Genomic DNA, 27,899 nt, shown 5'->3' on the forward strand with positions numbered 1-27,899 from the left:
CGGAGTCCACGGGGAGGTCAGACACCTCCTTGGCTGGACGTCTGCACCATGGACAGGGATCTGAGTGAAGACGACAGTAAGTACAGCTGGGGCACCCGCTTCTGCAGCCGGCACAGACTGAAATCTTCCCTCTGGCCTCTGTGCTGTCCTGGGTTCTGGGTTTGTGTTGCTGAGAGCATCCTTCTTTCCTTCCTTCCTTCCTTCCTTTTGTGTGGAAAGCCCATTTGCAGCCTGCGGGCTATTCTTCCAGTATGTGCCTCTGGGCAGTGGAGGAGAATGGTAGCAAGCAAGATGAGAACTTTCCTCCCTGACCATGGTTACACTGTCCCAGTCTTGTATCCTTCAGACTTCCTTTTCTGGCTGACCATCCCCCACCCCCCTCCCGCCCCAGCCACATAGGAGCCTGAATACCACACTTGGACTCAGTTCTGAGATGAGGTTAATTTGAAAGACTTTCCTGGAAGGTCTTTACTCGTGATCTTCCTCTAGCAAAGAGGTGCGTGTTCATTATTGCTTGGGAAACACAGTCCTGGTGACCCCAACCTGGGACAGAAATACAATGGAATCTAAGGACTATTTAAAGAGATGAAGACAGAAATTGCATTTTAGGAAGAAATGTGCCATGTTTAAAAAAAGCAGTGTTTGATCCTGACTTTGGAAGGGGCAGTGTGTGGTAGAGTATCAGATTGGGGATTGGGAGGCTAGGGTTCGGGTCCTGGCTCTGCTTTGAATTGGCTGTGTGATCTTGGGCAGGTCATGTAACCTCTCTGAGCCTCAGTTCCCCATATATAAAATCTGTAAAAGGTCAGGAGTTCCTGACTTAAAGACTGTGAAGGTGAGGGCAAAATTTTGTATGAATGTACTTTTTTTTGGGGGGGGGTGGTTCTCGGCTTTCATTTCTCCACCTGGAGAGGTCTGTGACACTAGTACATTTTCACGGTTCCCGAGCTTGGGGACTTCGAAGGTCCTGAGCAGGTCTAGCACTATTGTCTATAATGTAGGTATCTGAAAGCTTTAGGTTTCAGAGCTGAAGTGGGATATGAAATAAACCCATGTGGATCTTAGCAACACACTTAAAATTTTGTTGGAATCCTTTTTCATACTGAAGTGGGAGACTGTACAGAGATATTTTATCATGTATTTGAGCTGGACCTAATCTGATCTCTGATATATTGGAAGTTGTGTAGCCATAATCTTATAAGCTTCTACTAATAATCAAATGCAATTTTTCCTCTTCGGAACACTGCTCGTTTGCAGTCTTGCAGTTTACAATAGGAGTTTCCTAGTTCCAGTGTGCTAGGTCAGATCTGGATTTGGATCCGAGCTCTGCCTCCTAATTGTTGGGCGACTTTGCTCAAGTCACTTCACCTCTCTGAGCTACATTTCTCACAATAAAAATACAGACCATGTCATCTGGAAGAATTGGTAGAAGATTAATTGGATGTGAAGTGCCTACAGCATCATTCAGAGTTGAGTAGGCATGGAATAAATGTTGACTCTAGAAAATTATCAGATTTGGTCTCCCAGAGCTATAAAATTAAACTGCTATTAATGAAAAATATTATCACCTGCGGTGGTTCTGTTTTGGCATCATGCCTTTTGGTAAGCCAGGTGAGAGTAAGTTCCCTTAGAATTCTAAAGACTCCAATTCTGTGATAGGGTCACCCTACATGCTGGTTTCCAATATCATCAAACCATAGGGTCTACTGCAAGGTACGGAATTGTCCAGAAAAGTTTTTAGGAACAATGCTGATGAACTCTGAAACTAGGCCAATATTTGTCCAGGTTTCGGAAAGGGAGCCTGCTACGGGACTTACATAATTGAAATGTCCCTCCTTAGGTGAGCGATGGCTGCCCACTTTGCCCCAGTTGAGTTATTCTCCTCAGTCACGAAAATGCCATCCCCTCAGTTTTCGAGTCTGGAATGTGGGCAGCTTCATAGAGAGAATATCTTCTTCCAGTGACACTGTGGGACCGAAAGTAGGCATGGATAGAGACATTCTGGGATGTGGCATCCACGTGGAAGTCACCACGAAGGCCTCCTAGCTCGGCCTTAGCTCTGGTAGCATTCGGCTAGAGGTAGCACTTCCCGCCATTGGCGGCGATGCTTCTGGTGATGGGCCAGTCCCCCTTCCATAGCTGAGGCTGTCAGAAATTCTTTCCTACATTCAGTTGATCTCTTCTTCCCTGGCACTTCTAATCTTTGGTCTTGATTCTACCCCCCAAAGCTACTCAGAACAGGTCTGTTCCCTGTTTAAAATTAAAAGACTTCAGAGTTTTTTCTTTTCTAGCATGACCAGGTCCTGTTTGTCCAATGGTCCCAGGTGTAGTGTGGTTTCAATCACTCTTCTCTTAGAGGGAGATGTTCTAGCCCAGAGATGAAGAGGAAAAATCCTCTCCCTTATTCTAAAACCCATATCCCTTATAATACAACTAATTTTATTACAGACTGAACGCCCTCCCAGAAATGGTGTGCAAGAGAGCCTCTTCAAGTCAGACGAGCCCCACCCCCATAATTTGAGGAGGGGACTGCTGTGATTCTGGACAATAGGACCTAAGTGCAAACTCCTTTCTCCTGAGCTCTGATAGCTGGGGAGGGGGAGCAGTGACCGGAAGCCACACCACTGTCACCATCAGTGACCCAGTGCTGAGGGATGGGACTCTTCCCTAGGTACTCTGGCCAGCTCTCCTGCCCAAAGACTTATTCTTTAGTGTCCCCTCCAGCCCAGCCCTGAGTTGGAGACCAGAGACTGGATGAAGCTATCAGGGTAATTTGGTGGGAAAGATGCTGGACTTCGTGGGGGGGGGCCAGCTTCCGAGGGCCTTGGTAACTGACTGTGGGGCATTAGTGTATCTCAACATTCCTTAGGAGGGAGGCAGGTCCACCAGGAGCGCAGGCCCTCCCTGCCAGTTTGGCCCTGACCTCATGGGCCAACTCTCAATGGAAAGATAGAGTGTCCCTTTCACTCTGTTTTCCCGAGTGCTCCTCCCAGTGACTATATTCCTTGAGCCCTTAGGGAAAGAAGACCAGGGCCCTAAAAAATAAGGTGACTGTCCCCCCAGACTCCACAGTAGGCTGGCTATTTGGCGCTGTGCTCATGGCTGGGGGAATAAGGATGAATGCACTGCTGTACCTTCCAGCTGTTCAATGCCTCATGCAGGAGGCGGACCCCAGACGGACTTTTTCCAAATAATTCTTAGAAAGCTGTTTGGCAAAAGCTATGATAGAGAGTGGAACAGAGTATGGAGGGGCACAGGGAGGGGGAGGCACACCCAGGCAGGCTTTGTAGGAGGTCAGGCCTGCACTGAGTCAGGCTGAAACAGGTAAGGGGGGGTGTTGTGGGCAGGAACAGCCAGAACGAGGCCTGGGAGAAATGACACGGTGCACGTGCCAGGGTGAATGCCAACATCAGTGTCCCGAAGTGACAAGGCAGCCCTTACACATCCCACCCCCCTCCCCGTGGCCCTGTCTCGGCATGGTGACGCTTCCTACAAAGCAGGACCTCCACGTGCCAACTAATTGAAAATTTGTTGTAACGTTTGCTGGGTTCTCTCTTGGCATGCCAGAAGGACCTGAAGAGCTCCAAGGACAACTTCGCCCCAGCTTCTCCGCATTTCTCTTGATGCTGGTCTCACTCCCACGGTGGGCCTTGCGTTTGCTCTTCCAAATATGTTCTCGTTGGTTCCCACCTGAAAGCTCCCACAAGTCTCTCTCCTCTCAAGCCCCGAGCAGGCTTTTCTCTCTCCTCCCCACTCTCTGCTCTGTTCTTTGTCCCCACCCCTCCCTGGCCACAGGGACTGTTTTCCCTTCTCTCGCCCTATTCTGGGCAACGTGGGGAGGTTTTCTTCCACCCAGCAGGTAGGAGACTCCACAGGTAATATAGGGCTAGTTAATACAGGGCCTTCTCCGCTAAGGGCCGCAGGTTGGATGTTAGCTGTAGGCTATGGTGGGCACCTGGGTGGCTCAGTCAGTTGAGCATCTGTCTTCTGCTCTGGTCATGATCCTGGATCCTGGGATCGAGTCCTGCATCGGGCTCCCTCCTCAGCGGGGAGTCTGTTTCTCCCACTTCCCCCCTGCTTGTGCTCGCTCGCTCTCTCTCTTAAAAAAAAAAAAAAAAAACCCTGAAAAAAAAAGCTTTAGGCTGCAGTGAGCCATTGTGGTGTTTAAGAGATGGGATGGCCCGGTCAGCCTTTCTGGTCTTGCTATGAAGCCTCTTAAATAATGTAGCCAATTATTTGTTTGTTCTTCTTGGCAAGCAAGACTCTTTTCTTTCTCTTATGACCACCTGACTCTCCTGTTTTAATTACTTTAAATTATGGTAAAATACACATAACATGAAATTCGCCATCTTAACCATTTTTAATTGTGCTGTTCGGTGATATGAAGTACATTCCCGTTATTGTGCAACTATCACCACCATCCATCTCCAGAACCCCTTCATCTCCAACCCCATTCAGCAATTCCCCACTTCCCTCTCCTCTTTGCTCCCGGCCAACCATTTCATGGGTGTGGATTGGACCACCTGAGTCTCTGCTGTACCATCTTCAGTGTCATTCAAACCACAGTGCATTTATGTGCACTGACTGTATGCAGGAAGGAGGGTTCCCTGTCTGAAAGGGGCTCTCACCCCTGTTGGAGGAGACAAGGTAGGAAACAAACCAAAGCAAGATGGCGGTGGGGAGCCATCTGGGCAGAGAGGTGGCCTAATTGTAGTGCTTTTAAGATGATTAATACTGGAATTAGAGGCAGAAGATGTGGACTCCTTTTATCCTCGGAAATAAAAGGAATAGCATTTTAAAAAGAGGAAGTTAAAGAGGTTATCCATGAATTATACCTTGCCCCACAAGAAAAATTCCTTTCTACACAAAAGAAAAATTGCTGCTGGCTGGCGAGCACTACCTTAGAGACACTTTGTAAAGCTCTCTCAGCAACCACTTGATGCCATTGGCATGGAGCGGTAGGGCGGTCAGCGACGTGGAAAGCTCAGAGTTAGGATCTGAGTCTTAAGTACTCTTTCTGGCTCTGCTGCGAATGGGTGAGCTCGTTGCCCCAGATCCCACCTCTGAATCTCATCTTGTGCTTCCGCAAAGCCGGGAAAACAGTGGTTGCCATTAAGTGCAGAAAAAGATCATACCCACACCATCCCTTTGTGAGCACAGGACACAATGCATGTATTAGGGTGGGTGGCCCAGTTGCAGCTCAGCCCTGACTCCGTGGAAACAGGGATGCAGCCGAGGGGGGAGGGGAGGCCCTTCGGAGTGCCCCACGCTGGGTGTCACACAATGACCCGTGACGTCGACGTTCCTGTTGTGCCTGCTGTGATCTGCACAGGAAATGACGCATCTGCCTGTAGGTCAGCCCGGAGCCCTTTTTTTTGTACATAACATAATGGTGAGATTAATTTAGTTCTGACGAATTACGACTGCCCTGAGAGGTCAGGGTGGCTCCTGGGTGATGGATGGAGCTCTGGGTTTCCCACCTCTTATTCTTCCCCTCTTCCTGCCTCTTTGTTTGGTTTCCAGCCGGGCGTCACAGCTGTATGGCGATTCTCTGTCTTCTCGCAGTGGAGAGTCCGGATGTCCCAGCAGACCCACGACTTTGGGCTGGGTACGGGCCCTCCCCAGGGAGAGGGCTGGGAAAGTCTTGCCTTTCTTTGTATGCCTGACATTTTCACTTCTGGCTTAAAGGAGCGCAAAGAAAGAGGAAGACCCTCTCTCCTCAGGTCCACGGCATTGACTGAGCACTTCTTGAATGCCAAGCCCGGGGCTATGAGCTGTGTGCACATTGTCTTATTAGATGGGCACTAATGCCATCTGCTCTGTGTCACAGCTGTGGGGAGGGGGCTGGAGGGTTGAGTTCTGCAAGGATGTGAGGCTGGCACAGTTTCATGCAGTCCATGACTCAGACGTATCAGAGCCCAGGCTCCTAACCACCATGCCTGTGCCTCGGGAATTCTGACTCCGGACAGCCTTGGCTACAGTCCAACCCTGACCTTTTTTTTTTTTTTTTTTTTAAGATTTTATTTATTTATTTGACACAGAGACAGCCAGTGAGAGAGACAGCCAGTGAGAGAGAGACAAGCAGGGGGAGTGGGAGAGGAAGAAGCAGTCTCCCAGCAGAGGAGCCTGATGTGGGGCTCGATCCCAGAGTGCCGGGATCACTCCCTGAACCGAAAGTAGATGCTTAACGACTGAGCCACCCAAGCGCCCCCCAACCCTGACCTTTATCGTTAATGCTGATGGTGGGGCTCACGGGAACTACAGTGCATGTATGGACCCTGGTCCCAGAAAGGTTCAAATTCCAGCCTCCCTCTTTCTGACCCTCCCTCAAACCCATGCACACAGGTGAGTGTCTAGGGCAGGGTGGGCAAAATACGGCTCAAGGGCCAAGTCTGACTCACTACCTGTGTTTGTCGAGTTTTATTGGCACAAAGCCATGCTTGCGCAGTTGTGCGTTATCTATGGCTGTTTTCAGCTGAATTGAGTAATTGAAACAGACCCTATGGCCCGCAAAATCGACAGTATTTACTACCCGGCTATTTGCAGAAAAGGTTTGCGGATCCCTGGTGGCTAAAATAGCTGACAATCCTAATCCACTTATCAGGAGCAAACGATGTTCAGAAGCAAGGTATGAAGGATAATTCCCAATGAGTTATCACCTTGGGGATTTCGGTACACTTCGGCGAGCACCGGTGGGAAGCTTTGGGATGACGTCCCTTTGCATCACACCCATCTCTACCCCAGGTCTCTCACCTGTTTTGGCACAGAATCATTTGTTTGCAAAGATAAGCTTTCCTGCTAAGAATAGCACTCTCTACATCTGTACACATTCTATTTCAGCTTCCTTTTTAAATTTCCTGCCAGGAGAAACCGTAGAGATGCATATGCATTCCTTATTGTCAGAGGACTGAGACAATTCGGGGGGAGTGGAAGAACGAGATGGTTCATTTGTCTTAATGACACCCCCTCCTCCCTCCACTGTGCGTGGCCGTGGGTTTCAGCATTCCTCACCACCTGCCATCCCACTTCCGGGTAGCCTCAGCTGCTCCAACTTAGAACAAGACCTGCTGCTGCTTCTGGCCTCTGTTTTTATTAAACTCAAAAGGACAGGGCATATTATTTTTTATTTTTGTAGAGGGAAAGAGCTCTCGGCTTTCAAGAGCTGAAAAAAAAAAAAAAAGGAGGGCTCTAGGGGGTGAGATGGATCAGCTGTAAACCAGAGTGTGTTCAGAGAGAATTACTTTCTACTGACCATTTATCAGCTTACCCTTTAAAGTCAACTTCCTGTAATCAAATTGGCCACTGGAAAGACAGAGCTGAGGAGTTCTTGTCCCCCAGCATGGGGGCTGCAGGGAGTGGGTTTGAGGGGTGGCCCAGTGTGCTGGAACAAGGAGCCTCTAGCCTGCTTTGACTTCACTGCTGTGCACCCTAGGGCTACTGGAGTAACCTCTTTGAGCCTCAGACTTCTCATGTCAAGGGGAATTAGAAGTCCTGCCTCCTGTATCTCAAGGTGGGAGGGTGGGGTGTCACGACAGGTGTGGGGAGGTGCTTTATGAGCTGTCCAGCCTTTCTGGGAGCCAGTTCTTATCTTACGCTTTCCTCCTCGGAGTCTCAGGTCTATCGGTATCTGTGTCATAGTCTGGCAGATCAAGCTGAGAGTTTTTTAAAATTTAAATTTAAATTTTAAAAATGGATATATATTTAACATGCAGTGTCACGTGAGTTTCAGGTGTAGAAGATGAGGTTTTAACAGCGGGGATATAGTGAGTGATTCTTGCGCAGGGGTGGCCTCATGGAAAGTACTTGGGAAGAACGTGGGCTTTGGAGAACAGCGAGCCTTGGTTTGAAGCCAGCTCCATCACTCACGGGCCTTGTGATCTTGGTGCCACAGCCGTTCTGAGCCCCATTCCCTCATTAGGAGAATGGCGTGACACGTGTCAGTTCGGACCATCCAAGCAGCGGTCACCCAGATGGCGTTAGATGTGTCAGAGGTCCCTTGGAAACACATGCGAAGGGAGCAGGTGTGGGCAGGGACCGCCTGCAGGACCACACTGCAGGGGGGACACCTGTGAGAGGAGAGTGGGAAGCAAGGAGCCTCAGGCCGCCGTGTGGCCCCAAGAAAGTCTTGCTCAGGTTTGTGGGGAGTCCCAGAGCCGAGACTGCCTGTTAGGAGAAGCTGCATAAAAAACTACTCCGCATCTCAGTGCCTTAAGACAACCCCCATTTTATTAGAGTTCCTGATTTTGAGGGTCAGGAATTTGGGCAGGACTCAGCTGGGTAATTCTTCTGCTCCTTGTATAATCCATTAGGGTCCACCTTAGTGTGGGTTGCTGTGACAAAACGCCACAGGCTGTCTGACTTAAACAGCAAACAGTTATTTCTCACAGTTCTGAAAGCTGGGAATCCCAAGATCAAGGCGCCGGCAGACCTGGGGTCTGGCGAGAGCCTCCCTCTGGCTTGCAGCCAGCCGCCTTCTCACTGTATGTTCATGGGGCAGAGAAAGGAAGAGCCCTAGTCTCTTTCTTTTCCCGCCAGGGCACTAATCCCACCATGGGGGCTCCATCCTCTAAACCTGATCACCTCCCAAAGGCCCCATCTTGTAATACCATTCCATTAGGGGTCAGGGCTTCAACATATGAACGTGGGGGGCCACAGACACGCTGTCCGGAACAGGGTCACTCAGGGGTACTCAGCAGGCAGCTGGCCTGGCCTGGGGGGCCCTGATGGCTTTGCTCGTGTGCCTGGTGGCTCGGCAGGGTGGCGGGGTGGTTGGAAGGCTGGGCTCTGCTGGGCTTCTTTCTCTGTGGTCTTAGGGTCTCCATGTGGTCTCCCCAGTCAGGCAGACCGACGTCTCACACGCCAGCTCAGGGCTCAAGAGGGTGTGCCTAAATGGCAGGAAGTAGAAGCTGTGGTGTCTTCTTGCTTCCTTCCACTGTGTTCCCTTGCTTGAAGTGGTCTCAAGCCTGCCCGGGTCCAAGGTGAGGAGACGCAGTTGCACCTCTTGATGAGAGAGGCCTGGAAGAAGCTTGTGAGCATCTCTCAGTATCTGTGCCCCGGGGTCGTGGGGTACGATCCTGCTTCTAAAGCCCTGTCATGGTGACTGGTACGGAGTAGGTATCCGGTGACCCGGAGCTGCCGTTCTGAATGTTTTTCTCCTCAGGATTATTCGTGGCACGCCTATCACTCCTCACCCCCTCCCTGCCTGCCCTGCAGATGTGTTCCGTGTCTGATGGGCGCCTGTGTGAGACTGGCTTAAACTGTGAGCCTTTCCAGTAACGTACCCACCCTCACTTGTCAGCTTCTAGTGACGCCACCACTGACACCCCTCCCTCCCTCCCGGAAGCTCAGGACTGCCTTCCTTCCACAGGTGTGGTGGACCTCAGTTTTGAGGCCGAGAGTCCCCTGGCGCCCCCAGCTGAGCTCCTGGAGAGACTGCCCAGCTATGACTGGCTTCTTCAAGGAGGTGGTAAGTCTGTGAGTCTTGGTTCCTGCGGCCTCTTTCTGGCGCTCATGCTGGTCGGGGAGATGTCTCTGTACTAGGCCAGTGCTGGGACAGCTCACCTCTCCCCTGGGAGGCCCTGGGAAGGCTCTTGTCACCATCAGGAGGGAATGGGAGGACATGGGGCATCAGCCCTGTGTCCACGAACATTCCATGGCCATATCCATGTCCACGTAAGACTGGACTCATGCTGGTTGGAGAACCATTCTTCTGCATTAGATGTATTAACATGTGGGATTCTTTCCCTTTGTCTCTTTCAGCCTCACATTCAGCCAGTCTTTCCTTCTTTCACCCCACAAACACCTGTGCCTTTGAGCTAGGCTGTTGAGCCCTGACTCCTTCTCTCTCCCCCAGGACGGCAGATATTCTTTCCACCTTTGGAGGCTCCCAGGAGGCCCCTAGAACAAAGGTGCTGGTCGTCATTCGTGGAACACAGGTGAGCTGGTGCCATCACATAGGATGTCACCCTTGCCCCCCGAGAGCCCTCCTTGGGGATTTTAGGGTCTATGGATCTCAACCCTGATAGTGCATCAGGATCCCAGACCTACTGGGTCAGATTCTGCAGGGACAGAGGCCAGGAATGTGTATTTTACCAGTTTGCCAGGCTGTTTGGCTACCAAGCTGGGGTTGAGAACCAGAGTGTGGACCAGGGATTGTAAACTGCAGCCCCTGGGCTGAATCCAACCCACTGCCTATTTTTGTAAATCAAGTTTTATCAGAACAGAGCCACGCTCATTTGTTTACTTACTCTCTGGCTGTTTTTGTACTGCACCAGCAGAAGGGAGTGAGGCGGAGACTGTATGGCTCATGAAACTGGAAATATTTACTCTCTAGTCCTTTACAGAAGAAGTTTGCTGACCCCTGGACCCAGGACTCTGCACAGAGCTCCGGCTTTCCGGCCAGCTTTGCGCAGAAAGAAGGTGGAGCCCGGCTTTCTGGGTCCCGCCTCTTGGCTGGGTGGCTGTGTTCTGCCTTCAGGGAGTCTCCTGGGTGTTCCTGGCCCCACTGCTGCCTGGAGCACCTCCCCTTCTCCTCCCTGGCTGCCCACCGTCTGTGCCCAGGGCAGACCCCACTTCCTCTGTGGAGCCCTCTTTGGCCATTCTGGGGCCCACACCTCCTGCATGCACGCAGGCCCCCTGGTGCTCCAGGCCAGGGGTGCTGGAGATATCCCTGTGCATGAGAGGCCTTACTGTTTGGAGTCGATCTGCTGTGGAGAAGTAAATGAAGATGGGAGGGAGGAGGAAGGGGGAGAGGACTCCTGCTTCTTGGGAGGTGTTGGCAGGCGAGGGCTTTGCTAGGAGGGAACATGGCAGCTGGGCCTCAGGGAAGGGTTTTCTAGGAGGAGGGGAAGGCATGCAGAGAGAACGCCAAAGAAGGGGCCATTTGCTGTGTGCCTTCACGTGCGCTGCCATTGAGGCCCAGCAGGCTCACGGTGGTCTCTGTGGGCACCGCAGTCAGATAGTTCCTGGTGCGGGTCTTCCCGTGAACAGTGCTCACAGCTCTTCTGGCTGAGGTCAAGGTCTCCAAGGACAGGAACGTGGTCTAGCTTAACTTTGCCTCCTTCTAGTAGTGTAACATCTTCTGCAGACCTCAGTTTTCCTCATCTGTAAAATGGCATAATTCATCTTTAAGTGTGTGTGTGTGTGAGAGAGAGAGAGAGAGAGAGAGAGAGTGTTCTGAGATTCTCTCAGCCCTTCTCCTGAGCCCGGCACTTCAGCTACAGCAGTTTTGCTGTCCTGCAGAAAGAACTGTGTTCCCACTGCGGGCGTCTGTTCACCCAGCTCCCTGAGCCAGAGACGCCCTCCCCAGATGGAGTCCTGAGTGCTTTACCTCTATGGTGGGCCACAGCCGGGCCCTTCCCTTTCTCCTGGCCTCTGTTTCCATCTGCATCAAGAGGGAGCTGGCTAGCCCGGAGGAGCCTGGAGGCCCTTTCCAGAGACCCTGCTTCTGTGCTCTGTCCCCAGCAGAGTCCCCATGGTGACAGAGGAAGTGGCTCGGGAAGCCCTCCTCAGCTTTGTGAGCTCCAAATGCTGCTACGGCAGTGCGGCCGCCGGTGACCTCGTCATCCAGGAGCTCAAACAGCAGACCCTCTGCAGGGTAAGGGCGCCTCGGCCTGGCGGGCACCCGGGGGCGGCTCAGGACTTAGGTCCTGGGGGGGTGGCTTATGTGATGTCAAACGGGAGAAAGGAGTCTTGGGGGGCGGTGCATATGAACAGGGGTGACACTGAAGCCCTTTTTGCTGCTTCTCTGGTCTGTGGTCTGCTGAAAAGCTCGAATGTGCTGGGCATCGTGGGAGCACATCACATATACATCTCATGCAGTCCTCAGTAGCACGGAAGGTAGGACGGTCACCAGTTCAAGGGGGAGGAACTGGCAGTGGAGAGAGGGGAAGTTACTTGCCCCAAACGTACAGCTAGAAGTGACAGAGCTAGGACTTCAACTCAGGTTTGCTGGCACCAAAGTCCATGTCCTTAAATACATGGCTAACTGGCTTCCAGGAGGGGTGGGCCGAGAAAGCTCCATCTGTTCCCCTTGATCCCCCAAGTCACATCTGTGCCCAGGAATCATTCATTCATTACCCTTGGGCCTGAAGCTCCAGCGACATCCTATGTCTGGTACTGAGACCACAGCAGGTACCCATGTCACCTTCTGTGTTGACAGGGCCACAGGACAGATTTTAAGTTCACGCTTCCTAGTGTCACCGGCACAGCCATCCTCTGGTGGGTGTACAATCACACAGAAAACACACACACTTCGCAGGGACCGGTTAGGACAGGAGGCTGGGGGAAGAGGCTCCTGTGTAGCTGTGTGGCCTTGGGCAAGTCAACTGGCCTCTCTGAGCCTCTGTTTCCTCCAGTGTCAAAGGAGGAGCCTGCTGATGTCCAAGACCCCTTCCTGATTTGTGATTTTTGTAGAAAGAAGGAGGCTCTTGACATCAGGCAGGAAACTTCCTCCGACAAGGACGTTTGGAGAAGCAAACTCCATCGGCCTCCATCCATCAAAGGACAATTGCTGCTCCACAGCTTGCTGTGTAGAACATTCTGGGTATAAAGAAGTGGGGGGCTGAAATCGCCCCCGTTGTGAGCCTGTCAGGAGAGACGTCCTGGGGCTGACTGAGCTCCCTGCAGGCGTCCGGGGCTGTCTGGAGCAGAAATCGTTGTTGCCAGCTTGTTCTCAGCAGCCTGTGGTGCTGGGAGTGGGGCCTTTTGATTTCCCCCCTGAGCCTCTGCAGGTGGGACGCGTCCTTGTTTTGTCTAATGCTGTCTTCCTAAAGGGCATGAGTGCGAACATGCTGGGTTTTTTTTTTTTCCTCTGTAGTACCGACTAGAGACTTTTACTGAATCCAGAATAAGTGAATGGACATTTCAACCCTTTACTAGTAAGTGAACTCAGTTTAATTGGGGGCATATCTCACAGGGGCTGGTGGACAACAGCAGGACGTGTCTTAGCCACTAACCCTGAATAAGCCGTGCTCCTGCTTGCCGCCTCGGTCTCCCCATCCCCTGTAAAATGAGAGGGTGGGCTTTCATCTCGGACTTTCCGGTGCTGACCTCAGCAAATCCTTCCTGTCTGGGAAGTGGTTTGCAGAAGGACCTAAAAAAGGCCACGTTTGCCTTTGGTCACAGACAAGGCAGCATGGGTGCTTTGGTATCCACCTGCCTTCAAGGCCACCCCAGTGCCTCCCAGAGTCCCCAGGACCCTGTTCACTGTGCCATCCCGCCTGCCGCTGAACCCCACTTGGAGCCCGAGGGTTCTCTCTGAGAAGCCCTGTGTCCTTCCTTCTCTGCTGACCACTCCTGTTCATCCTTCAAAAGCAGCTCCTTTGTCACCTCTTTCATGAAGCCTTCCGGGATTTCTTCACCTGCTGACCGCTTCTCCAATAGAAGGAGTCAGCCTTCTGAGTTTTCAGAACCTTTATGCAGCTCTGGTCCAAAGCACTTGGCATAGCCTATGGCATCGTCTGGTGGTTGTTGCTGTGCTGCGTCTCCTTGAAGGGAGGAGCGGGGAGGAGAAAGAAGGAGGTGGGGACAGGCACGATAGCGATGGTAGTTCTTATTATGAATCCCTCTCACGGGCCCAGGGCGAAGCATTTCTATGCCTCCTATTTAATTTTCACTACCATTCTATCTGGTGGGTGCCATATAGTTTCCTCATTTCGGAGATGAGAGAGTTGAAGGTCGGACAGGTAGAGTCACCTGTGTGCAGTTACACAGCGAGGAAGTGGAAGAGTCAGGAGCCAAACCAGTCTGTTCAACGCCAACACGTGGGTGCTTAACCATGGACTCTAAGGGGCTCCTTGTCTCCTGTCCCTCAGCCCAGGAGCTTGCCTAATGCCTGGCGTCAAACGAAGGCTCCATACTATTTGGCAAATAAATGAAAGCTTGTCCTTGCAAGCTGTTCACTGGCCTTACAGTGATCCCTTTCTGTGTCAGACCAGTCAGTGGATGGGCCACAGAGAGGGACCTCCCCCAGGCTTTGGGACATCAAGGTCCAGGTCCCCCCGATGTTTCAGGAAGACACGAGGAAGTTCCAGGTCCCTCACTCGTCACTGGTCAAGGTAATGTGATTGTTGGCATCTTTGCCCTTCTCTCTGAGCTGGTTTCCCAGACACTGTATATTTCCTCAAACCTTCTCTTTCTAGAAAGGGAACCCAGAATGCAGAAGAGAATTCTGGGTGGTTCATTCCTTGGCTATCACTAAAGCGAATTCTAAGGAAACCCAGAGCATGGACAGTAGACCCATACAAGATTCCATGCAAGTTAGGGAGTAGTCACATAGCGAAAGGATGATTCCGTTGACCAAACTGTCACCAGCTTTAAACAGTGAGTGTTCACATTCGTAGACCATCTGAGTGTTTTTAATTTATTTTTGTTTTTTATTTTTGCCTTACATTAAACAGCGGAAGTGCTGAATGAAATGGATATAAAATAAAGCTCAAACATTTTTCGAATTTTCAGCCAAGTCAGTAAAGGGACAGAATTTGACTTCTGTCCTGTTTTATGGAAGTATGATGACGACATGAAGCGAGGCTAACCTAATGTATTACAGAAGCACAGATGCGATATTCCCTATTATGTTCTCATTTTCACTTTAGAACTTGATTCAAGCATGTAACTTTCCCCTCTGAGGTTTCGTAGCATCATGTGATGACGAGGCCTTTGAGAGGTCCAGAGAGGGCTCCGTTCTTTTCTCAAGAGTGGAAAGGCCATTTTGATTCAGGGATTAGATGCCAATAGCTAGCTCTTTGCCTATCATAGAAATGCTGTGCAGGGGCGCCTGGGTGGCACAGCGGTGAGCGTCTGCCTTCGGCTCAGGGTGTGATCCCGGTGTTCTGGGATCGAGCCCCACATCGGGCTCCTCCGCTATGAGCCTGCTTCTTCCTCTCCCACTCCCCCTGCTTGTGTTCCCTCTCTCGCTGGCTGTCTCTATCCTGTCAAATAAATAAATAAAATCTTAAAAAAAAAAAAAAAAAGAAATGCTGTGCATTTTTTTTTTGACTTCTATTCCCAAAGACCTCTTAGCTACCCAGTGTGCCAAGGACACCGGCCTTTGTGGCTTAGCCTGGGAGCATGAGTTAGGACATGGAGCTCGGAGAACAGACTGGGCTGGGGTCCCAAGGAAATGGTAACATGATCTCCTTGGCTTGGCATTCAAGGCGCTTTGGAATCCTAGGCAAGTGAGAATGGCCATCTTCCCCAGCTGGGCCCGGGACTGGTGATGCTGTGGGGTGGGTGTGGGGCTGGTGAAATCAGGAGGCGTTGGTGCTTGGGAAACTGGAACCAAAGAGCGCTTCTCACTTCCAGGAATGCCACAAATGCCATGGGCGTGGGCGTTACAAGTGCAGCGGCTGCCATGGGGCCGGCATGGTGAGTCCTGGGTGGCTGCTGGTGAGTTCATGATCGTGTGGGTGGAGGGCCCCCGTGGGACAGAGGGCTGGGCTGGGGGCCCGGGGCTCCTCTACTAACAGTGTGACCTGAGGCAAGTCATCCTCCCTTTCTGGGCCTCCATTTGCTCACCTGTAAAATGGGAAAGTTGGATTGGGCTACTGGCCTTTGTTCATTTTGTTCACTTCAATGATTGATGGTTCATGATTTTAATTCTTCTTTTTCTCGTTTGTCTGCAAACATTTGTTGAGACTGAGTATCCGCTCAGTGCTAGGCCCTGTAAGAGGACTCAGAGCTGGGGGCCTTCCCACCAGGGACCCTCTGTCCTTGGGGAAGACCGACAGGTGACCAGCACATGTAGTATGTGGTGATGAGTCTGAGAAGGTGAAATTCAGGGAGCTTTGAGAGGCGGGGGCCTTGTGTTAGTGCCCTAGGGCTGCTGTGATAAAGTACCACAAAGTGGGGGCTTAAAACAACCGCTGTTTATTCTCTCACATTTCTGGAAGCTGGAAGTCCAAAATCAAGGTGTGAGCAGGGCTGGTTCTTTCTGGAGGCCCTAAGTCACACTGCTAGCTTCTGGCAGCACCCAGTCCTTGCTGCACCGCTCCCTCCTCTGCCTCTATTGTCACGTGGCCTTCTGCATGTGTGTGCTGGGTCTCCTCAGGCCTCCTTGTGAGGGCCCACCCTAGTCCAGCATGACCTCATCTTAACTAATGACACCTGCCAAGACTCTTTCCAAATAAGGGCACGTTCTGAGGTTCTCTGGTGGATATAAATGGTGGTGGCGAGGCAGGGTCGGGGGGAGACACTGTTCAACCTAGCACAGGTCCCTAAGTGCACAGCCAGCCTCTGGCACCATCAGCCTTCTCTTCAGAACCCTGCAGGGCTGCTGAGCCTCCCAGGAGGAAGCCCACACTCCTCACGTGTCCTCAGCTCTCCCCCTTTGCTCTGATCTTTTAGACACACATTGGCCACTTGCCACTCTAAGCCACGCCTTCCTCCATCCTTCTGTCTGCCCACCTGCCCTTCCACGCTGTGGATGCCCACCTTCTGCCTGCTGTGTCCATTCCTCCACCTACTCACGTGCCACTTGTGGGGCCCACCTGTGGCTCCTGCCCCCTTCTGTCTTCAGTGCCCTCACTCCTGCCATATGCCTCCTCTTGGCCTTCCTGGAGCCCCTACCTGTGGTCTTTTTCCCTCCTCCCTCCACCCCTGCTCTCCTTCCTCCAAACCTCCTCCCTCAGGCTTTTCCTGGAGGGTCTCCAGAGTCCACTCTGAGCCAACTGTGGGAGCGTAGCCGGGGGGCCTTTCCAAGACCAAGCTCCCCGTCCCCAACTCAGCCAGCCTGCCCCTCTTCCCATGGCTGTTTGGTCAGGGCGCAGTCTCAGGGGTTGTGGGGAGGGTGGTGTCTCCAGAGAAACACAGATGTGAGGTGGTAGCGTCTTTGAAGGCTCTGGCTGGAGGGGCCCAAAGATACACACCGTTCACCTCTCCCATCTTCCAGATGAAGGAGCTGAGGCCCAGGGAGAGGAAGTGGCTTGTTCAGGGTCACCAGGTTGGGATTTGAAGCTGGTCTCAGGATGCTTCTTTGCCCCTCTTGCCTGGGAGGCGGGCGGGGGCTGAGGCTGTGGTGTGTCTGCAGGTGAGGTGCCCCTCCTGCAGCGGAGCCAAGCGCAAAGCCAAGCAGTCCCGCCGGTGTCAGATGTGCTCGGGGTCCGGCAGGCGGAGGTATGAGCGGGTCTCCCCAGCACCGAGGTGAAGGGCTCTCACTTACCAGCTTTCTTGCTTTTCATCGTCTGCCCTTCTGGAGAGCAGTCAGGTGCCCTTCTGGTCGCTCTTGTGCCCTGTAGCGCTGTGCCTGGCATGTGCTCAGGAATGACCCTGTGGTGTGGGTGAGCTTTCCTCCAGGCTTACCATTTCGAGATGAGACTAGAACTCCTCCAGCAATCTCTGGGTCAGACGTAAGGAATGAGGCACTGTGGAGAGGAAGAGAGGGGGTGCTTTAAGGAGGGGAGACTTCTTCCTGCTCATGTGGTGGGGAAATGAACACAGAAAACCACCCAAAGTTGAGATCTTTAACTCTCTGAGGATCAGGACCTAGGTAAACCCTTATTTATAATTCATTGCAGGGCCTGAGTGGAGGAGTCAAGGAAGGTTGTTGATTGACTAAACAATCAACAAAGTTCCATCTCTGTTCACATGGCTTTGCAAATAGTGGGTCGTTGTATTTTGTAAATCATGTCCTTAATGCATTTATAAATCTTTAAAGGGAAACAGGAAACCATGAGGAGTGAGACTATTCAAAGTTGTGTTGGTTAATGATACTTTTGGTTCATTGAGGCCCAGGCTTTCCTTCTAAGAAGCCAGATAGCAGAGCTTTGGCAGACCTGCCACCTGTGGTTGGCGAAGAAGGTCTTTGATTTGGAAAGAAGCCTAGGTTTCTTTTGTTTACAAATGAAAGAATCCTAATTCAAATGAGCTTAACAAAAAAACTCTGCCCTTGTAGCAGAAAAGTTCAGGATTATATTTCTGGGATGGCTTCAGGTACAGCTGGATCCGGGTGCTTAAACAATGTCACCAGGATTCTGTCTCCATGCCTCACCCTGCTTTCCTTTGTATTGGCTTCATTCTCAGGCAAGTTGTCTCTTGTGGTAACAAAGGGGACAACCAACAGCTCCAAGCTTAGTAACCTCAGTCAAAAATGAGAACCCTTTCCTGATAGTTTCACAAAAAGTTCAAGGGCAGATCTCATTGCACTCATCTGGGTCATGTGTTCATCTTTGTGTTAGCCACTGTGGCCATGCAGATGGAATAAGCTGATGGGCCAAGCCCAGGTCCCAAGCTGGTCATAGAAGGGGTGGGGGCAAGCCCACAATCTGTGTGGCCTGGGTGGGGAAAGGGTGGTCTCCAAAGGGAAACTGGGGCATTGCCACCAGAAGCAGGAGGTCTGGATGGTGGGCAGGTGGAAGCAATTGAGGCTCACCTTAGTCTACGTCTATGAGGAAGGATTGCAGTGAGCCCTCTAGAAGCTGCCAGGACCCCCTGACTATCTGCAGGGTGCTGACCACATGCTCCTGTCAGGTGCAGCACGTGCTCAGGGAGGGGCAACAAGACCTGTGCCACCTGCAAGGGGGAGAAGAAACTGCTGCACTTCATCCAGCTGGTCATCGTGTGGTATGTGGCCGTGTCTCAATGCCGTGGCCCAGTGAGGGTACCCCGGGGGGGGGGGATGTGGCCTGCACTGGTTTCTGCAGAGAAACTCCGCTTGGCTGGGGCTTTCACAGTGCAGGGACCTGTGCCAGGAGAAGAGGGCTTCAGGCACCTTGGGAAGGGGAGAGGTCCCTGGGAAAGGCGGGGTGGGGTGGCTGGATGCTGGCAGGCTTTACAACGAATTCAAATTCTGCCATCGCCACTTTCTACAGCAGCAGCTACCCAACGCCTGGGCCTTCCCTTCTGGGAGTAGAGTCCCTGGGTCTTCACTCCCTGTGTCAGGGAAGGCTCCCATGCATTACGGTTTCTCCTGTGGGGCACTGAGCAAAGCGCTTCACAGGTGAGGACAAAATGAGGTGATGGAACAGAACTGTCAGTACTTTACCAGTTTCGCAGGGTCCAGCTGAGGGTGCTACCGAGCTCGCCTGAGGTCCCAGCAGTAGCAGTGCAAGCCCTCCAGCTCAGGTGTGCCTGATTCCGAACCTACGTTCCCAGCCCCACGCACCGTGTACTCGGTCCCTCATCCTCCCCACTTACAGGAAAAACAGCCTGTTTGAGTTTGTGTCTGAGCACCGACTGAATTGCCCTGGGGAGCTCCTTGCTAAAGCCAAAGGAGAAAGCCTTTTTAAGGATGAAAACACCGTGGTAAGGAGGGCTTCGAAGACCATCACAAGGGAAGCTGGTTCTTCTGCCCTCGTGTGAGGGCTGCGTTCTCATGGAAAGACAGGCTGGGTGGGAACAGTGCCGCTGAGCTGGGGAGAGCGTTCGGGGACCCGGTAGGGCCAGTTCTCTCTCTAATTTCACGTGCTTGACCCCTCCCTTCCTCCCTCCACACCCTGACACAAACCTTGAGGCCCTCGTCCCATACTAGGCACTGTGGTAGGCCCTGGGGATACTGTAAAACAAAACCCTTGCCTTGTAGATCTCCGTCTGGTGAGGGAGAAGTAATAATGTCTCACCCCAAGGTTGGATGGTGGTAGGGGACACTGAAAACGTGCAAGCAGGGTAAAGAGACAGGCATGGGTGTAGTTTCAGCTGGGGGCTGGAAGCGACACAGGGCAAGGACCCACGCAGTGCAGTCGGGGAGTGGACCCTGTGGACTCTGGAGCCAGGGTGTCCAGCAGAGGGAGGCCTTGAGGAACAGCAGTGGGACAGGAGGGATGTGAGTTGTGCAGAGCAAGGAGCTAAGACATGAGAGGTGCCAGCAGCCAGATCAGAGAGGGTCCTGTAGGACAGGCATTGGCGAACTCTGGCCCTTGGTCTGCTTTTATAAATAAAGTTTTATTGAAGCACAGCCATGCCTATTTGTTTACATATTGTCTGTAGCTGTTTTCCTGCTGCAAGGGCAAAGTAGTTGAGACAGAGACACTATGGCCTGCAGGGCCTGAAATAGTTACTGTGTGGCCCTTTCAGAAGAGATTTGCCAACCTTTGCTGCAGGTCTTGGCAGGGAACTTGGCCTTAATGGGACGTCTGAGGGGGCCTGTTTTCTCCAAGATGGTCAGGTGCTCAGCCTTTTTTTTTTTCTCTAGACTTTCCAGATTGGCTTCTTCCACTCTATCGTTTGTATTTTTAAACATTGAGGTATAATTAACATACACTGTGTTAGTTTCAGGTGTACAAGGCAGTGATTCATTATTTGTATGTGTTGTGAAGTGACACGCCACAACGTCTAGTTGACATCCCTCGCCACACGCTTACAATTTTTATTTTCTCGTGATGAGAACTTTAGGATCTAGACTCTCAGAAGCTTTCAAATATACAGCACAGTATTAGTAACTGCAGTCACCACGCTGTACATCCATCACATCCCCAGGACGTACTTATTTTATAACCACGTTTGTACCTTTCTACCCCCTTCTCCCGTTTCACACCCCACAACCACCAACCTGTTTCTGAATCTTTGAATTTGTTTTCTTAGATTCCACATGTAAGCGAGATCATACAGTAGTTGTCTTTCTCTGCCTGATTTCTCTCCTTCAGCATAACGGCCTCAGTGTCCATTCATGTACTCACAATTGGCAGGGTTTCCTGCTTTTTTCGGGCGGAACAGTAATCCTCAGCCTCCTTTCTTTGCCCCAGTCAGTCTGGCTTCCTACAGCCTCAGCTCAGCATCGCCCCTCAGGAAGCCCCAGCCTCCGCGCGAGTCAGACAGCAGCAGAGGGGTGCTGGGTGAGCCAGTGGGCTGCAGGTGAAGGAGTGCTCTGTCCACAGCCCCCCTTTCTTGGTTGGAATTCCCGAGGTCCGCATAATCAAAGGCCCCTGGAGGTTAAACAATCCCCAACCACTCACTGGGTGGCCTCGGGCCCTCCCCTGTCTGGGCTTGTTTTCCCGCCCCCGTGAATCCGAGCTGCAAGGCTCCAGGTGCCGACACCCTGGGTCAGGGCATAGAGGTGGGCTGCATCTCTCCCGCAGGTGTACCCCATTGTGGATTTCCCGCTGCCGGAGATCTCTCTGGCTTCTCAGAGGGGCATTGCCGAGCACAGCGCCGCCCTGGCCTCCCGGGCCCGAGTCCTGCAGCAGGTGAGTGGGGTGGGGACTGGGGGGCTTCTGGGGCCGGGCTGGGGCTCCCAGGGTGCTGGCCCTCTGGTCACATGAAGGAATGGGCTGTTCCCTTTGCTGGAGGGCCCCTTCTAGAGAAGGGAGGGAAGGCACCAGCTAGGGGAAGGGTGGAGGAAAGGACCCCCAGTTTAGGAAGGGGGGAGGGGGAGTACTAGAGATTGACCAGAGGCCATGTGGCTGGAAGGCAGAGAGCAGAGCAGTGTGGGGCCTCAGGGGCCGGTGGGACCACTGGACATAGAGATTAGGATTCTTTTCCTGAGAACAAAGATACTGTAGGGTTTCAAGCAGGACTGTGGCTGAGTGTGATTTTGACTCTAACCCTGTGGGTTAGAATCTTCAGAGAGAGAGAGGGAAAGTTCAAGACTTGGGGTCGTAGGCAAGTCCGGAACCTGGAGTCCTGCCCCTCCGAGCACTTTCTCTCCTGGGCAGGGATGGCTTCCTGTGTAAGGGTTGCTTTGGTCCTGTGTTATGATGGCCACTAGGTGGCGGTGGTGCCTGTTGCAGCTTGGAGCAGTCGTGGCCCCGGGTGGGGCGGGGGGAGCTGGAGGTTTGGCCAGGGAATGGCCAGCGCCGGAGCTTTCTGAGTCTTATAGACTGGGCTTATATCCTGGTTTTCCTGCATCTCAGTGTGGTCCTGGGCCAGCTACTTCCTCCTCCCTGAAGTCCGATTTCTCACCGGTGAGAAAGATGTTTGCACCATCTCAGGGTTTGGTAGAGAAGCAATAATTTGCTTTAAATGCTTGGCACCTGCTCAAAATGCGCCTTTCCCCTCGGGTCCCTTTGCAATGAGTATTTCCCCTTCTCTCTCTGCACGTGTCCCCTGTTTGCAGGAGAGAGAAGGGTGCATTTAATTAAAAAGTAATGATGACCATCTTGGAGTGGCAATGGACCTCAGAAATCATGGATTTGGGGCACTGCAAACTCAAAGGCCTGCCACCGCCGGGTGGTGACATGGTGGGGAGAGCCGTCTTATCCAAAGGCGTGGGCCACCACTCATCTTTGTGTAGGCAAAAGGGCAGAGATTTCAGACCTTCTGAAACCCCAGATTTTTATATGAAACCTTTCAGTTTTTCAGTATTGAGAACAAAAATTTAAAAACGCTAGGAATACAGAATGGGTTGATGGCTTGGCTCTGGCCTGTGGGCTGTCGTCGGCTACCCATGCCTAGCCCCAACCCGTGACGTTTCCAGTAAATCAGAGGAAGCTCAGAGAGTGGAAGTCATTTCCCTAAAATCACACAGCTGCGTAGTAGAAGAGCCCAGGAGCAGAACCCACGTCCTAGCTCCAAGCCAGATGTTACTACTCACTGCATTCAAGATACACAACTCCTTGACAGCCGGTGCAGGGTCACAGGGGTATCACCTGAGGGGGTCTGGGCCAGACACACCGCCGGGCAGTTCATGTACCAGGTGAGCACCTGCTTGCCAGCTCCGACACACACTGGTGGCTCTGAGCCACGCTCTTCCCTTCTCCGGGCCTCAGTGTCCTCATCTTTAAAATGAGCTGGGTTGGGCGTTGCCTTAGGTTGGAGTCTGCAGAAGCAGCTTTGAGATGAGAGCTGTGTGCAGGGCATTTATGAAGAAAGGGCTCCCAGGAGAAACCCGTAAAGGAGTCGGGGGGGCCAGAGCCGGGGGGGGGCAGAGGTGGCAGAAGGGCGCAGTGTGGCGACGGCCCGGTTGCTGCCCCATCCCACTGGACCTCTGAGTGCCAGTTACACCTCAGTGACTGTATGCTTGGAGATGAGGGAGCGGGCCTGGTGTTGCTGGCACCATCCAGTAGTTGGGCACAACTTCCAGGCCCGTTGTGCTCCCTGTGTGCCAGGGGGGTTCTGTATCTCAAGGGCGGGACCCTGCGGAAGAACGACGGGCTGTGAGTAGCAGAGAAGAAGCAGAGGTGCAGGAACGTGGGTGAGACATGGAAGGCCCCAGAGCATCGTCCCTGTGGGCCTTCGTTCTTGCCTCACTAGTATTAATGGCGAGGGTCACACGAAGAATCCCCAATATTGGGGTATCGACTCTGGGAATGGGAAGAAGATAAGGGCCTGATTTTAGCAGCTTGCAGACACTCGCCTTTATTGTGAGATTCTTTTAACTTCTGAGACTGACCATTTGAGTCCTTTTTGGGCCCTTGATTTGGCAGCTGGGGCAAGTGAGGCTGAAGAGGGGAAGTGAGCTGCCTGAGCCCACGCGGTGTGTCCGTGGCAGGCCTGGCTCTCCGGGGGTCTGTCCTTCAGGACAGTCCTGTCTTGGGCAACACAAGCCCCCTGTGAACCAGCCCTGGAGCAGGGAAGGGTAAACCAGGGGCAGGTGGACGGGTTTTTTTAAAAGGGAGTGCCATGGGAGAAAAGGGCTCTTCTATGAATCTTTTGGTCCTGTATCAGTAGACAAAATTGCGTGCTGATATTTTGTTCAGGACTGAGAAGTTAGCGAGTGGAGTCAGCCTGAGTACACGTCTGTCATGACACCGTGCACCCCCCCTCCCCGACCCCGCACTGCTCTCAGACCTGGAAACTGCTCGTCCTGGGGGCGTGACCAACGTGTGCAGATATGTGGCTGATAACAGGGCAGACACTTGATGGCAGCTGACGTCCTAACCAATCTGTAGCCTCAAACCTGGAGGCCTTTTGAATCAGAAGCAAATGCAGGCAGGAGGGGGTGATATTGCCGTCACTTTCCTTCTGATGCTGGTATAAAAGGCTGGAAACGAGAATGATCCTGACCCCACTGCCCAGGCCGTCAGAGCAGTGATGTGGGCTCCCACCCTCTCTTGTCTCCTGGTGTCCGTTTTGTGTCCTCCATAACAAAATCTCAAAGAGGGGTCTTCTGCCTCTGATTTCCAAAATTATCACTTAGATACCACTTTCTGGCATATGGGAAGTCTCCGGACCTCATTTGGTGATCACGGCAACTCTGTGGCATAGAAGCTTTTATCGCCATTTCCTAGAATAAGCAAGTGCAAGATCACGCAGGGAACTTCATGGAAGAGGCGCTCCTTGACTCTCAGTCCCCTCTTCCTGCGACAATGTCACACTGCCCTTCAGCTGCCCCTCCCATGCAGTGGGGAGCTGCTTCTCAAAACCCCCTCCCTGGCCTGTTTCCCCTTCCCTGGTGGCCTCTGGACCATCACCTACCATGAGAGGACTTGGAACTGTTCCCAAGGAGTGGAACTTCCTGAAGTAAGGGTCTAACCCTGGGCCATCCACACCACCTCCTCTGGGTTTGGGAACCCCTAGATGTGAGTCTGGGACAAAGAAGCCTCTTGTGCAGAAGAACTTCGGGGTTTTGACGCAGAGCCTGGACCACGGGACATCCCTGAGGAAGCTTAGCTTCGGTGATGGGGAGTAATTTTCCTACGTCAGCTGCACGTAGCTGTCCCTAGCACAGCAGCACCCAAAACTGATGGAGGCAGGTGTTTCAGTAGGACGCCAGTGTTCTCTTCCAGAGAGGTCTGTCACATTCCATTCAGACACCCGCAATTTTGGAAGGTTGTAGAGTAACTGCTCAGAGAAGGGGCCAGAGCACAAGGGGCTTTAGGACCCCTCTGCTGGGGGCGGGGGAGCGCATGTCCTAGGCTCTTAGGTGCTGGGAGGAGATTTGAGCATTAAACCCATGGAGTTTGACCTGGATGATCTTCCAAACCTGAAATTCCATGAGCCTGTGGGCCTCAGTTTCCCCATTTCTAAAAGAAAGGGTTTGAGAAAGACCTCTCTCAAAGGAAGGTCAATGCAAGACCATGGTGAGGGAGGGAGGGTCCTGAGGAAAAAAGCCTGAAGCGGACCACCAGACTTTGGAATTTCTTTGGTGTCATTATTTTACCTTAAAATTTAATTCAAATAGTATAATCTACTCCCTAATATCTCCATGGCTGTGTGAATATAGAAATATTTAAAATGACTTTATCTTCCACCTTTCTCTGCTCTTCCTCCCCATCTAAAAAGTGATGCTTCTGAAAGATGTCCTGTTTGGCTGGTGGCTTACCATGCATCCTGGGACTCCCCTGCGGACGACTGTGCCCCCACTTTGTGAAATGTAGCATCAGATGGTAGCTAAAGCCGAGAAGTCCTTTTAGAGCAGAGCTTAGTGTGTGTGAAGGAGCGCAGTAGGAGATACACCTAGAAAGACACATGGGAGCCAAAATGCCAACTCCAGAATGCGAACTTCATCCCGGAGGTAGTAGGGAGCTACTGAAGGTTCTTGAGCAGGCAAGTGACTTGAATAGAACACTGAAGTTTTTCTTGGCCAATTGTTTCCCCAGCGCCAGACCATCGAGCTGATCCCCCTCACAGAAGTGCATTACTGGTACCAAGGACAGACTTACGTCTATTACATCTATGGCACGGACCACAGAGTGTACGTGGTCGACTACCCTGAGCGGTACTGCTGTGGCTGCACCATCCTCTGACGTGGCACAGCCATCTCCAGAGCCCGCCGCTCTTGTCCACCAAGGAGGACAAACGAGGTCCCTGAGTTTACCTGTCGTTGGCTACATTGGACAATCCTATACAAACCCGATGTGTCCTTCTAGACAATTCAGCTTATCATCTGTCAAGCCACAGGTCTTCCCAGAGCTCCTCTGGTGGGACCCATCATGCATTTAACCGACAAGAATTCAGCTACACACTTTTCTTTAGAACAAATAATTTAAGTGGCTGGGGCCATGCCTCTGGCCTCCAAGCTCACACCCCGCCCCGATGGAGCGTGGGGTTAGATTGTGCCCCTCCCTTGGCTTGTCTCCATTCTGCTGTGCCACTGCTCGTGTGAGCCCTTTGCCAAGCTGAGTGTTACGCAGATGTTTAAAGATATCCTCCAAATCGGCTGCCTCTTAATGTGTACCACACAGTGCTCTTAGGCATCGAGAGCAACATTCGCTCCCGGATCTGTGGGTTAGGAATTCAGATGCAGACACAGTGGGGACGGTTTGTCTCTGCTCTGCGATGGGTCTCACCTGGGAGATGCGAAGGCTGGGGTGGCTCAAGGGTAGGGGGTTGGTTCATCAGAAGGCTGGTTCACCCAGAGGTCTGGCTGTGGATGGTGGCTGTCGGCTGGGACACCTACAGGCCACCTCTCCATGCAGCCTGGGCTGCCTCACCATGTGGCTGCTGTTAGGGTAAGTGGCTGCCAGGCACAGACCAGCTGAAGAACTGGAGATCTGTTTGTAGGCTGGGGAGCAAAGCTGCTGTGCTGGATGGCCTGCAGAGCTCTGTGCTGGGCTCTAACACGGAGCATGTGCAGGGGGAGGTCTCGGAGAGCGATTCTGGACATTTGTACGCTCTTACATCCCATGCCGACCCTAGAACCTGCTCATTAGTAGGACCTGAACTGGGTGTCAGTGCACCCAGTCAGTGAGGAGCTCCCACTTGGTGCAGCAAGGCTGAGTGCGGACAGGGGACTCTCTGCAGACTGACTGCCCAGTCTGCTTTGGGGGCCAGCTGGGCCACCGTGCACCTGGTTGGGGATAACCAGAGGCCCCTGTCCTCTTATTCCACCTGCACCCCACCCAGAAGGGGATTGCTACATGCGGAGAGGGCCAGGCTGTGCCCCTTTGATCCCCAAGCTCTTGCTGGCCTGCAGCCCTTGTCCCCCTTGGTGTGGGAGGTTGTGGCCATAACAGGCCTGGTTGAGAAAAGCTTGGGAAGACTGAGGCCGTCCCCCAGGGCACTGTTGACAAGTGTGCAAGTGAGCACTTACATCCTCACCTGCTACACCCCCACCCTGGAATTCCCCACATCCCATTCAGTTACTGCTGTCACCCCGAGTCTGGCCGAACTCCTGGTGGGGTCTTGCTCATAGGAGCAGCAGCATTTGGAGGGGTACCCAGCTCCCCTGGGACTGCATGGAAGACACGGGGAAAAGGAGAAGCACAGGGCCGTGAACCAGGAGGCTCTGAGTCACCTGACCCTGGCCAACTTGCCTCCCAGCTGCTGACCCAAGCCAATGCCCCGGGCTCTGCATGTGGGGGAGGCTGATGCCGGAGGAGGTTCCTCTTTGTGTGGCTGGGCCCTCTGGCCCCTGGGGATGGAGCCTGGTGGCGGTGGGGGAAATGGAGAGAGAGTACTGCGACACTCCCTTCCTCCTCTTCCTCCTCAAGTTCTGCTGTGCTCAAGTCTGGCAGGCCAGCACCTCCGACCCTGGTGTCCCTGCAGCCCACTTCTGTGGGGCTCAAACGGATGCTTCTGCCCCCGGGGGCATTGTACAGATGCGGGCACGGTTTGGGGTGGTTGCAGTGACTGGAAGTGACACAAATGGCCTTTGGTGGACGGAGAACAGGAAAGCTGGCCGGCTAGCACTCTGTGCAGGGAAGCCTGTTTCAGCATCGCCCACGACTCGCAGATCCGCTCCCCGAGAACTTCATTACCCAGGACCTCGCAGGGGACTGCTGGCTGCAGTCTCACTCTCACTTATGTTCAGCTCTGCTCTTCGATTTCCCTGTGTGGTTAGCAATGGCTCTGGTCCTCTCACTTCCTGCGGGCCAAACTAGGGGCTCCCTGACGCTTCCTTACAGCCCCTCATGCCGTCCTGCCTGAGCCGTCGCAACTTGAAATATGTGCAGTTAAATGTTACTTTCTTCTCATTTCTCTGTTCTCTTTCAGTTTGAGCATTAAATTGCTTTTGTGTTGGTTTGTTGTTTTTAAATACGTGGTATGGAAGTGGACTGTGTCATTTTAGGATAAAAAAGGAACCTCAAGTAAGGTTGTGGCCCAGTGACCTGTACTTGCTGTTGAGGTTTGAACCCAGAGAGAAAATC

At 52.6% G+C, this 27,899-nt stretch overlaps 1 protein-coding gene across 2 annotated transcripts; it reads left to right on the forward strand.

The window, feature by feature from the left end:
- SSUH2 (ssu-2 homolog) lies at nucleotides 1-27,678 on the forward strand. Of its 2 annotated transcripts, none has more exons than XM_045808132.2 (12): nucleotides 1-76; nucleotides 9,368-9,466; nucleotides 9,854-9,935; nucleotides 11,467-11,596; nucleotides 12,818-12,878; nucleotides 13,933-14,057; nucleotides 15,304-15,366; nucleotides 17,027-17,112; nucleotides 18,466-18,558; nucleotides 19,134-19,239; nucleotides 21,009-21,116; nucleotides 25,410-27,678. In XM_045808132.2, the coding sequence occupies exons 1-12, from the start codon at nucleotides 49-51 to the stop codon at nucleotides 25,554-25,556; spliced, it is 1,128 nt and encodes a 375-aa protein (XP_045664088.1). In that variant the 5' UTR covers nucleotides 1-48; the 3' UTR covers nucleotides 25,557-27,678. The 2 variants fall into 2 exon arrangements, with proteins under 2 accessions (XP_045664088.1, XP_087722963.1); XM_087866837.1 differs by having other exon boundaries at nucleotides 25-76; nucleotides 11,464-11,596.
- The last annotated feature ends 221 nt before the right edge of the window (nucleotides 27,679-27,899 follow it).

This window comes from Ursus americanus, chromosome 14 (genome assembly GCF_024610735.1).
Source record: "Ursus americanus isolate L20-20 chromosome 14, mUrsAme1.1.p, whole genome shotgun sequence".
Taxonomy (NCBI): Eukaryota; Metazoa; Chordata; class Mammalia; order Carnivora; family Ursidae; genus Ursus; species Ursus americanus.

Bases quoted from the DNA above. Each gene is read 5' to 3' on its own strand.
- SSUH2 (XM_087866837.1), top strand. From the start codon at position 49: ATGGACAGGGATCTGAGTGAAGACGACA. The intron at 9,936-11,463 runs GTGAGCTGGTGC...CTCTGTCCCCAG, and splicing joins TCGTCATTCGTGGAACACAG to CAGAGTCCCCATGGTGACAG. The intron at 14,058-15,303 runs GTAATGTGATTG...TCTCACTTCCAG, and splicing joins CTCACTCGTCACTGGTCAAG to GAATGCCACAAATGCCATGG.